Below are 12620 nucleotides of genomic sequence, written 5' to 3' on the forward strand. Positions count from 1 at the left end.
AATTACATGACTTTATGGTGACAACATGGTTGGCTCTGCCCTTCATCAGCATCTGTCACTTCCCCAACCCCACCCCAACTGAGGCTGGCCGCCCGCTCTTGGGAGCACTGGGCTTTGTAGCAGATTGACTTGTCTTTATGTCTACGTTAAAGCTTTAGGAACACTTCCTGGAAAAATTTCCAGAAAGCATTTAGGAATACTTTCTGGAAAGGGATACTTTCTGCAAAGGACACAGGTGGGGGCATCCCTCAGAGAATTCATTTTTAGGATGAATTCTCTGAATTCATTCTCTAGAATGAATTTCTAGAATGAATGAATTCATTTCTAGAACACCATGAGGATGTGAATACCACGATAAAGTGAGGCACTCAAATAGTCTGGTTTCCCAGGGTGTATAGAAGTTATGTTCACACTACACTGTAGCCTAGCAAGCCTGCAACAGGATTAAGTCTGCCTTAATTTAAAAATATGTCATTGCCCAAAACCTGCTAACCATCATCAGGGCCTTCAGCAAGAGAGACTAATAACATCAAAGATCAGTGATCACAGATCACCATAACAAATATGATAGTCAAAGTAGTGAATGTGAAACAGTGCTGAGAGTTACCAAAAGGTGACACCGAGACATGGAGCAATAAGCACATGCAATTGGAAAATGGACTCGATAGACTTTCTCGACTTAGGGTGGCCACAGACCATCAATTTCTAAAAACGACAACATCTGCAAAGCACAGTTAAACAAAGTATGCCTATATTTCTAAATCACACAAGAAAAAAACTGTCTCGAAAATGAAAGCTTTGAGAAAGAACATTATTTATGATGTTTCTTTTTTGCCAAATTGAAAAGTTGACTGGTAATCAGAAGTTCTAGAACAAAACACAAGGTTTAAATCTGGCGCGGCTGGAGCACAGAGGACAATACCCCACCTCTGAAGCTGCACTACGCTCATCTCTTAGGTCCCGTGAAGTCTAATCCTGCTGAGCCTACCAGAGGAGTCAGCAACTGCCACCAGCTCAGACCAAGATGTAAGCAAGTGGCCAAGTTGACATTTCCCCATGGGACCTCCCGTCACATCACTGATGACCCAAACAGGGAGCCCTAAACTGAAGGTCACCCAACACAGGAGTGGGGAGGGGAGCTCCACAGTGAAGGGCAAGGTCAACCACGGAAAACAAGTCCAGTCATTGCAAAGGTGAGAGGCTTCAAAGAGAATCCTTGCATTTCCCTTCCTCTCCGACATCCCCATTCACCCAGATGCTCAGTCTCCACACCTAGACACCAACATCGACTCCTCTCTCTTTCCTCTGATCCCATGTTCAATCCAGCACACAGTCCACTTGGCTCCATGTCCTTCTCGATCCCAAATCCAACCACCTCACCATTTCCACTGCTACCACCTTAGCCTAAACCACCAATTTTAGAGAGGGCAAAATTATGAGAGCACTGTCTGGAGATCTAACCTAGATAGTTGCTAACTAACATGATTAGCACAGTGTATCTTTTATTTTTCCATGCCTCCAATTCCTATGCAATAAGATTTCCTAAATTAAATGCTATTTGTGGAAAGGCTTCGTTTTTCTCACTAGGCCTTTTCTCAAAGACTCCCCTCAAGAAATCTTGTGAATATTCCAAAAGCTGAGAAATTCTGCAACCTCACCTGACAACTTCTAGGCAGTCTAAATGAAAGGCTAACTTTATGATTAAGGGAATCTAAAAGTCCATAAAAAAAAAATCTGTGACATAGGGGAAATGACTGTGTTCTTGAACAATGAAATTTGAAGCCTTGTCTAGCATTTGAATTATTTTTCTGGTTTTTCATCTTAATGAAAAATAACAATTCAAATAAACTTTTAATATGAAAATATGAAGTTACTAGATATATTATTTAATAGCACATTCTAAAAGTGTGGGTCCATACTTGAGTTACTGTCAAGAATAAGAGGAAAAACTAACTAATTAGACATTACTATCATGTTTTACATGGAAAGATACATTGACAAATGGAACATAAATGGAAATAACTGAAATAACACAGGAGAGCATCTTACCATTATCTTGTCGCTATCAATAATAGTATTCAATCTGTGTGCTATGGTTAGCACCGTGCAATGGGCAAATTTCTCACGGATTTTTTTTTGTATTAACTCATCGGTTCTAGAAACAAAAAAGTTGAAGTTATCAGTTCAGTAAAGACAGAAAGAGCACATAACATTTTCATAAGACTTTTAAAAATCAATACTTTAAGACATAATCTTGCTCGTCAAAAACTGAGTAGAAAAAAGTCTCTTTAAAAGACTTTTATAAAACAATGTAAAACAGTCTTCCTTAGAAATTTCCTGAAACTATCAGGAGCTGGTTTAGAAATCAAGGTCTCATAGGATGCCTCATAACAACATTAACACATTTTGGTTTCTTTCTCTGTTTTCTAAAATTAATGTGATCAAGAGGCAAATGTGGGCAAAAGAGAGCACTTAGAACATTTCTCAGCAACATTACTTTTTTTTCCTTTTACCACATTTCAATTTCACATTTCAATTTCATGGGCCAAAGCTCTGTACCTTGGATCCACATTGGCTGTGGCTTCGTCAATAATCAATATCCGATTTTTCCTGAGGATAGCCCTGGCAAGGCACACCAGTTGTCTCTGTCCAACACTAAAGTTTGATCCGGATTCTGCTAATTCAGTATCCATTTTACCAGGGAGATCTTCGATGGCCTCCTTCAGTTGCACCTGTGGATACAGAAAGAAGGACATTTTCCTAAAGGAACTGCTACTAAAGGGGACAAGCCTCTGAGACATCAGTGCTTTGAGGTCATCAGGACTTCTTACATGTCTTACATGTACAGCCAGGTGATGGGGAGAGCTCCTTCATATCAGCAAGGAAGACAGTGCAGTCAGTGAAGGACAGAAAGGTCTCGTGATCCATCCTGCCACAGGACACCTACTGGGAACCTCACCTAGGGACTACTTCAGAAAGTCTCTCAAAAAATGAAGCTATTTCTTTCAGTGTGATCTAAACGGGATCTTTATGGCTGACTCAAGTTTCCCAAACTACATTCTGCAGTGGACTCAGTACTCTACAGAGAAAAAAGAAGTTTTTAATTCCTGCAGGAAGTTTGGTTCTCTAAAGACATAATCCTATGAAGAATTCATTTTGGAAGGTCTGAAAGTTAAAAAAAAAAAATTCAAACAATGACTAACTGTACAGCTCTAACCCTTAAGCCTATTCAGGGGGCTTCTTTCCCAAGTTTAACACTATACTACTAGGCCACTCAAGGCTGTTTAACTTCAATGTCATGAAAGTTTCATAGTGAATGAAAATCTGGTGAAACACAAGACACAACATAACATTTTATTTCCCCAGCCTATGGGAGTGGATAGTGTTTAATCTATTGTTATAAGATTAATCAGTATTACAAAATTAAAAAGAAAAAAACTTTGACTGCCAAAGATAATCTGCTTTCAGAAACTAGAATTACTGGCAGTAAATTGTGACACCTCAGAATCAAAATGCTCAGAGTTGAATCCCATCTGTATAAATTGCAGATTTCAGAGCTTGGAAGAGTGACACTAAATGACAATGTGAGCAACTGGCCACTGGGATTTGTACAACAATGACAAAAATACGATTTTTTTAAGGAAATAAGCCACACTTTTCTGAAATTAAGAGATCAAGCAACTATTCAATAACTATTAAGTGCTTACTTTTTAAAAGCAAAAAACTGAGGCTAGGTCACATGAGGAATTAAGAACCTCTGTATGGTTTAGAAAGCTAGAAAAGAGTTTCTGCCATAAGTAGCTTATCAACTTTAGAACTAGGGCAAATATACAAAATAATTAGTATTAAAATATACAAACCATTAGCACCCTAATAGTCAAAATCGTTTTCATGCAAGGGTAAGGAAATTCAAGGAAGTGGTATAAAGTCAAACACAAATAATAGAAAATCTTCTAAAATGAACCTATCCATATAAAAACTGAGCAAAAGCACCAGGCTTCTTCTGTTACCTGTATTCATGTTGCAGCATTAAAATGACATGACTCCCAATAAATAATTATTATCACAATCCAAATGTGTGATTTACCATTCTGAAAAAAGTTTTCTGAAACTTCACAGCATTTTATTACCATGATTTCATTTATCTTTCAGTTAATAATCAAAAACTACTATTGCCCACACTGAGTAGATATTACCTGAGAAAAGAGGAATAAAATGAATGTTGCAGGGTTCAGTTCAGTTCAATTCAGTCGCTCAGTTGTGTCCGACTCTTTGTGACCTTGTGGACTGCAGCACGCCAGGCCTCCCTGTCTGTCACCAACTCCCACAGTCCACCCAAATTCATGTCCATAGAGTCGGTGATACCATGCAACCATCTCATCCTCTGTCGTTCCCTTCTCCTCCTGCCTTCAATGTTTCCCAGCATCAGGGTCTTTTCAAATGAGTCAGCTCTTCGCATCAGGGGGCCAAAGTATTGGAGTTTCAGCTTCAACATCATTCCTTCCAATGAACACCCAGGACTGGTCTCCTTTAGGATGGACTGGCTGGATCTCCTTGCAGTTCAAGGGACTCTCAAGAGTCTTTTTCAACACCACAGTTCAAAAGCATCAATTCTTCGATGCTCAGCTTTCTTTATAGTCCAAATCTCACACACATACATGACTACTGGAAAAACCATAGCCTTGACTAGATGGATCTTTGTTGGAAAATAAATGTCTCTGCTTTTTAATATGCTAAGTTGGTCATAACTTTCCTTTCAAGGAGTATGCCTCTTTTAATTTCATGGCTGCAATCACCATCTGCAGTGATTTTACAGCCCCAAAACATAAAGTCTGTCACTGTTTCCACTGTTTCCCCATGTATTTGCCATGGAGTGATGGAACTGGATGCCATGATCTTAGGTTTCTGAATGTTGAGCTTTAAGCCAACTTTTTCACACTCCTCTTTCACTGGGCAGGAGGAAGCACAAGCTGGAATCAAGATTGCCAGGAGAAACATCAATAACCTCAGATATGCAGATGACACCACTCTTATGGCAGAAAGTGAAGAAGAACTAGAGAGCCTCTGGATGAAAGTGAAAGAGGAGAGTGGAAAAGTTGGCTTCAAGTTCAACATTCAGGAAACTAAGATCATGGCATCTGGTCCCATCACTTCATGGCAATCTATTTCTCACTTCCACTGTATAATCACAAGGAATTTGACTTAGATCATACTTGAATGGTCTAGTGGTTTTCCCTACTTTCTTCAATTTAAGTCTGAATTTGGAACAGTCAGCTCCTGGTCTTGTTTTTGCTGACTGCATAGAGCTTCTCCATTTCTGGCTGCAAAGAATGTAATTGATGTGATTTCAGTGTTGACCATCTAGTGATGTCCATGTGTAGAGTCTTCTCTTGTGTTGTTGGAAGAGGGTGTTTGCTATGACCAGTGCGTTCTCTTGGCAAAACTCTCTTAGCCTTTGCCCTGCTTCATTCTGTCCTCTAAGGCCAAATTTGCCTGTTACTCCAGGTGTTTCTTGACTTCCTACTTTTGCATTCCAGTCCCCTATAATGAAAAGGACATCTTTTCTGGGTGTTAGTTCTAGAAGGTATTGTAGGTCTTCATAGAACTGTTCAACTTCAGCTTCTTCAGCATTACTGGAAGGGGCATAGACTTGGATTACCACAATATTAAATGAACAGAGATCATTCTGTCATTTTTGAGATTGTTTCCAAGTACTGCATTTTGGACTCTTTTATTGACTATGAGGGCTACTCCATTTCTTCTAAGGGATTCTTGCCCACAGTAGCAGATAAAATGATCATCTGAGTTAAATTCACCCAGTCCAGTCCATCTTAGTTCGCTGATTCCTAGAATGTTGACGTTCACTCTTGCCATCTCCTGTTTGACCACTTCCAATTTGCCTTGATTCATGGACCTAACATTCCAGGTTCCTATGCAATATTGCTCTTTACAGCATCAGACCTTGCTTCTATAACCAGTCACATCCACAACTGGGTGTTGTTTTTGCTTTGGCTCTATCCCTTCATTCTTTCTGGAGTTATTTCTCCACGGATCTCCAGTAGCATACTGCAGGGTAGTTAGGATATTAATTCACTAGGTCACTAGTAGAATTTGACCCCCTAATGTTAACTTCTAGTTCAGTGCTCTGCTAAGGACAAAACCATGTTATCTAGTTGCTTTGGATTCTAGGGAAAAAGCCAAAAAGTATGAGGCATTATACTGCCGGTTTTCATTATCAAGCAATACACACGTTTTAAATGCACCTATGTCATCAACATTCTCCTAGGAGGTAAACAAAGTCTGTTAAACTGATAGGCTCCCATTAATTACCTGCAATGCTATAAATGCACACACATAGGAACTGATGTTAAGATGTTAATTACATTACATAAATTACCTCTTCTAAGGCATTCCACAGTTCCTCATCTGAATGCTCACTGAAGGGATCCAGATTCTTCCTCATTGTTCCAGTGAATAAAACAGGTTCCTATATATCACAAAATAGGAACTGTTATTTCTGTAAACTATTTTTATCTTACACAAATGCTTACAGAAAATAATTTAAATTCAAACAAACCCAACATTCATTATAATCATTAATAACAAAGTTTTGGGACCTTTGCTGTGTCACGTGGCATGAGGGGCTTAGCTGCTCCAAGCCATATGGGATGCTAGTTACTAAACTGCAGATTGAAACCACATCCCCTGCATTTTAAGACAGATTCTTTACCCCAGGCCCGCGAGGGCAGTCCCAAGAGGTGTTTGTTTTGATGAAGTGACCTGCTTTTCATATTATACTCTAGAGTCATTACTTAAGCTCATCTATGGAATAAATTGGTTTTGAAAGACAAGACTTTTTGCAAGTGCCTGGTGGTCCAGTGGCCAAGACTCAGAGCTCCCAATTCAGGGGGTCAGGGTTCAATCCCTGGTCAGGGAACTAGAATCTCACATGTTGCAACTAAGGATCCTGTGTGCTGCAACAAAGCCACGGCACAGCCAAATAGAATAAATAAATACTTTTTTACAAAAAGACAAAGCTTCCTTCCTTCCTTGAGCAATGAAAGGTCCCACAGGACCAATAAGTTTGGGAATGGTGGTTTGGGTGGTTTAGGAGAAAAGGAACGGGGACCCCATTTGAAGTTCAATCACAGATTTCATAACAAGGGCCTCGCTCCACTGTCATTTCCTTCAACAACTTCTCTTTGGAAATCTTGCTAAAGTGAATGAGTCTCTCCAAATACTAGGGGACTAAAATGAGATTCTTTGCAGAAAGAAGGATCCTTCACGTCTGAACCCTTGACCAAGGCCTGTAGTTGATTTATGCTAAGTGTTAAATGGAACTCTCAGACATGCTATTGGCCTCAGGGGGGTTCTGCTAATTATCCCCAATGCACTGTTGATTGTCACAAAAAGAAAAGAAATTAACTATCTCACAATGCTATGAGGGTGCTCACCTAAGTCCATACTGTTGCTCTCAGAGGATATACTTGGCAGCATCTATTGTTTATTTAGCAGCAATGGATGAAAAACAATTGTTCTGTACATAAGAATATTTCTGTTTGCTATGACATGTCAAAAATTTCAATCAAAACTTGTGGAATGAAAAGAATGATGTACCAGAACACTAACTGATTGAAGCTATAAAGACAGCAGGCAATTTGTGAACAGTGTCTGTTTTAATATGTCAATATATTTTATGTGTAGTGTTCATTTTGGTTTCTACTCACTCTACTTTCATCCACTTGCCAAATATGAAACATTAGCTTCAAAAGGTAACAACAGTGTTCACAGTAGACACATACTCCAAGGGCAGACAAGGGTCGGATAAATGATCATTTCTGACAGATATTAAGTACCCACTTATTTCCAACAAAGTTAATAATCATATAAATAAGTGTTGTAAAACTGTTCTGCAGGCAGAACACTTCAGTGTAGAGATTTATGGTAGGACCTACAAGCTTCCTATAAATATACACTAACATTTATTAGGCTAAGAGTCTTTTTTGTGAAGGCACAGAATTAAACCTCACTTAATAAGATCCCCTAAAGAAGGAAATGGCAATCCACTCCAGTACTATTGCCCGGAAAATCCCATGGACAGAGGAGCCTGGTAGGCTACAGTCCATGGGATCGCAAAGAGTCGGACACGACTGAGGGACTTCACTTTCTTTTTCTTTCACTTTAATAAAAAGTAGCTGGCACAGTACAGTTGAAGAACAAAAACTCTTGTACAACGTAGTATTTTAAATGAAACATTGGTTTCCAATCTGTTTTTCATCAAGGTTTAAAGTCAGATGTAATCCTTTGTGCCATATTCAATAGTAACTTTTTCCTTTGTTATGAATATGACATGAGTTCATATTAGGTGTGTGACCCAAAAATGGCCACGCTGAATCACAGCATTTAGTTTGGTAAATTGATAATCCCTTGACACAACCGAAAGACTGAACGGCAATCTTAAGGGACCTTTAGTATAGGCTGCTGGAAGAAAAGACTGTTATCTTTGTAGGATAACAATCCTGCAAAGAAACCCTACCTACTAACCTTCTAAATGCTTAAAATGACCTAGGACCAAGAAAAAAACTGTACAAATGGTTACAAACAAGGCAAATAAAGGACAATCATTTCAGTCCTAAACTAGGACTATCATGAGTAGCTACTACTAAGAAATTAACACAACACTATAAATTAACAATTGTTGTAGTTTAATCACTGAATTGTGTCTGACTCTTTCTTTTTTTCTTTTTTTTTTTTTTTTGTGTCTGACTCTTTCACGACCTCACAGACTGTAACTTGCCAAGCTACCCTGCCCATGGAACTCTCTAGGCAAGAATACTGGAGTGGGTTGCCATTTCCCCCTCCCGGGGATCCCTGCAACCTAGCGATTGAACCCACATCTCCTACCCTGGCAGGCGGATTCTTTACCACTGAGCCACCAGGAAAGCTCCATAAATCAACTATACTTCAATTTAAAAAAAAAAGTATCTACTGCTGCTGTTCCTGGTGTCCTAAAGCTCTGTTCTCCTTTCTAATCTGAGGACTTTTCATAAGAGGAAACTCATCTCCCTGTTTCAAGAATAAGAGAAGCACCTGAAGTCACTTTAAATTTTGGTACCCTCATCATTTTTTTTTAAGATCCTGTAGCCTCTAAAGGGAGGAATCATCATCCATATTCAGAAGAAAAGGACACTGTTTGCCAACAAAGAAAGAAGAATTTAAGTCATCTAAACTCCTCTTTCAGGGGCTCCAGGGAGCAGTTCCAAGAAGACTTCAGTGTCAGGAACAAAGGGTGACTGACTACTTTAGGCTAGAATCCAGTTGTATTTCTTTACTAGTAACAGCATATCCAACTCTTCTTTCAGTTTAATTCTCAACAAGATAAAAAGGGAAAGAAAACCAGAAAACCATGGAGAAGTCAATGAGGTAGCTCTGGTTCATCTTCTTCAACTTACTGAAGAAAACGCAAGGAACAGAAATACCAAAAGAGCAGAGGGGGCTGTTTAAAAAATACCAAGCTTTTGCTTTGATAGAGAGAAAAACTATTAAATACAAGAAATGAGTCTAATCATAATTAAGATGATGGCTGCGGATCTGTACTGACCTCTGGGCTACCATCATAAACACTGAATTCACATGGAATCCCTCTTCAAGAGGAAACATTTTCCTTGTGCCATAAATTTCCTTGTGCCATTTTCTCTAGGTACAAAGAATCATCCAAAGAGGCTCGTACTAGCGATTATACTTGGGGTAACCTATTAAGACTCAAGTTTCCTTACTGGCAACTGGGGCTAACGGTGCAAGGCTGATGTGCAAAGCTGGAACAACAGTGATGCTAACACTGACCAGGAGACCAGCCCAGTGGGGGACAGGGAGGGGCAGGATCTATCCAACTGCAAGCTCAGTCAATGGATCAGAAAGTCAATTTTGTGCCTTGTGACTGTCATTTTACCTTTTATATTAGCTGGAACAGAATGGATATCCTAGATGGTCTTAAAGTCCACTTACAAGAAGAGCAAAGCTAATTAGAAGAACAGAGTAAAAACCAGCATATAGAGCAATAATGTTTAAAACAATTCTTTTATGTGTCTGAGTGTGGACATGAGATTTCATGTTATGAAGCAGTTCTACTGTGGATGACTGTCAACAGGGTACTGAAGTCCTCACAGGGTGATCAGCTGCTCAGGTTTTGGAGCTGGGAATCACCACAAAATACATAGGAAATTCAGGCTCCGCTGCTTACTTGCTAAGTGGGTTAAGCTCTTAGTGCCTCAGTTATCAAATCTGTCAGATAAGGATAACAAGAGAATTATGAGGATTAAGGAGGAGAGGGTAGGGAAAGAGGCCAACATGTGTTAAGAATTCCACAAGCGTTAGGAATTATTATTAATACTGTGTAACTTGTCAGGGGCTGCAATAAAAACTAGAGCAACAGAAATGAGAGACAGAAGTCATGTCTTCAAGGAGAGCAAGACAGCTGTTAAGAATGTGGAAAGCGTTGAGAAAAATGCCAGAGGTCTTTGTGGGGGACGGAAAAGTATGACTGGGGTACAGGGTGATGGTCAGGAAAGAATTTGGTGGAAGGGGAGCCAACAACCAAGAGAAATAGTGATATTCTTTCTTCTTGCTCCTTGGAGAAAAGACATTACATAAATTTTTCAGTTATGCTTTTCCCTAAAACTCTACTGCGTTGCTTTTTAATTTTGCTTCACTCTTTAAATTTCTATAAACAATGTGGTTTACGTTATAAGCAATAAAAGTAATGAAAATCACCAAGGACTATAAAAACATGAAAAGAAAGAGCAAAGCCTTTCCAAAATGTGTTAGTCTTTTAGAAATAACACCTGAAAGGTCAGTGCCTTCATTCTTAAGAATACTTATAATTACTGTTGACTGACTGGTCCCAAGAATCAGCCATGGGATCTAAGTTCCATTTTTAGTGTTAGTCACTCAGTCATGTCCAACTCTCTGCGAGCCCGTGGATTGTACCCATCAGGCTCCTCTGTCCACGTGATTCTCCAGGCAAGGATACTGGGGTGGGTAGCCATCTCCTTCTCTAGGGGATCTTTCCAACCCAGGGATTGAACCCAGGTCTCCCGCATGGCTGGAAGATTCTTTACTATCTGAGCCACCAGGGAACCCCACATATTTTTTAAAAGTATTTGTTTAACTTATTTGTTTGGCTGCACCTAGTCTTTGTTATGCCGTGTGGAACCTAGTTTCCTGAACGGGGATTGAACCTGAGCCCCCTGCACTGAGAGCAGAGTCTTAGCCACTGAACCACCAGGAAAGTCCTTAGTCATATCTCACAATAAATCTGTGTCACATTAGTTTCTACACGTGGTTCAAGGACCAGGACGCTGGACCTCCAGACAAGTGACTTCCTCAAGGCCCTACAGTCACATGAGACAGAGCAGGAATTAAAAGGTGGCTCGTGTTGACAGTCTATGCCCTTTCCCTGGATGCCTCCTGAATAATCTCCTGGGACACTTTACACAAACATTCTCTTTTATCAAATAGCATTGCGCCTCAGAAACAAAGACATAGAGAGTGAAAAAATAAAGTTCTGTGTTTACAATGGTTAGTGATCATTATCTACATGGATACAAAGCTTAGCACTGTTTTGTAAGCACGCTCCCTGGAGTGTGTACACAGAGCATGCTCAAACGTAGGGTGGAAACTGATGGAACAGAACCAAAACGTGGTGATGTCAAGGGATGTTTAGTCTTTGCTCAGATGTACTTCCAAAACATTACTGGCAGAGCCAAGAATCATCTAACGTTATTTTTTTATTTATAGTGTTCTTTTATGTACACAAGCATACAACCTTTTCTTATTAAGAAGCATGAAAAGTAATACAGGGCACGGTTTCTCAATCCTTTTATCCAAGGACATAAAAGTACTTAACAGACACACCCGTTATGTCTTAGAACTAATTTCATTTGGCCCATTTCAGAGATGGGTAATGGCACCCTACTCCAGTACTCTTGCCTGGAAAATCCCATGGATGGAGGAGCCTGGTAGGCTGCAGTTCACGGGGTCGCTAAGAGTCGGGCACGACTGAGCGACTTCACTTTCACTTTTCACTTTCATGCATTGGAGAAGGAAATGGCAACCCACTCCAGTGTTCTTGCCTGGAGAATCCCAGGGATAGGGGAGCCTGGTGGGCTGCCGTCTGTGGGCTCGCACAGAGTCGGACACAACTGAAGTGACTTAGCAGCAGCAGAAATGGGTAAAATCAAAACTTAAAAGTGGGAATCCAGAAACATTTATTTTCTACATTAATCAACAAGTCAGCCACCAAGAACAGACTGCTCTAAGTACTTCAGGTAAGAATCCACCTGCCAATGCAGGAGACTTAAGAGATGCAGGTTCGATCCCTGGGTTGGGAAGATCCCTTGGAGGAGGGCATGGCAACCCACTCCAGTATTCCTGTCCAGAATCCCATGGACAGAGAAGCCTGGCAGGCTGCAGTCCATAGCATCACACAGAATTGGACATGACTGAAGTGACTTAGCATGCACACACACCAGCAATGCACAAGGATTCTAATTTCTGCACATCCTTGTGAACACTTGGTTCTTTTTTTTCCTTAAAAATAGTTGACATCTTTAGAGGTATGA

The 12620-nt window shown here is 40.0% G+C and overlaps 1 protein-coding gene across 1 annotated transcript in view; it reads right to left on the bottom strand.

Annotated features, from left to right (window-relative positions):
* Positions 1–12620, bottom strand: part of ABCC4 (ATP binding cassette subfamily C member 4) — a 188147-nt gene that overhangs the window by 11175 nt on the left and 164352 nt on the right. Inside the window, exons 27-29 of the mRNA XM_040267343.1 lie at positions 6398–6487; positions 2560–2732; positions 2050–2155 (exon numbers count right to left, since the gene is read on the bottom strand). Coding sequence (XP_040123277.1) covers positions 2050–2155; positions 2560–2732; positions 6398–6487 — 369 coding nt within the window. The remainder of the gene's footprint in view (positions 1–2049; positions 2156–2559; positions 2733–6397; positions 6488–12620) is intronic.

The sequence above is a fragment of the Oryx dammah genome, unplaced genomic scaffold (genome assembly GCF_014754425.2).
Source record: "Oryx dammah isolate SB20612 unplaced genomic scaffold, SCBI_Odam_1.1 HiC_scaffold_24, whole genome shotgun sequence".
NCBI lineage: Eukaryota > Metazoa > Chordata > Mammalia > Artiodactyla > Bovidae > Oryx > Oryx dammah.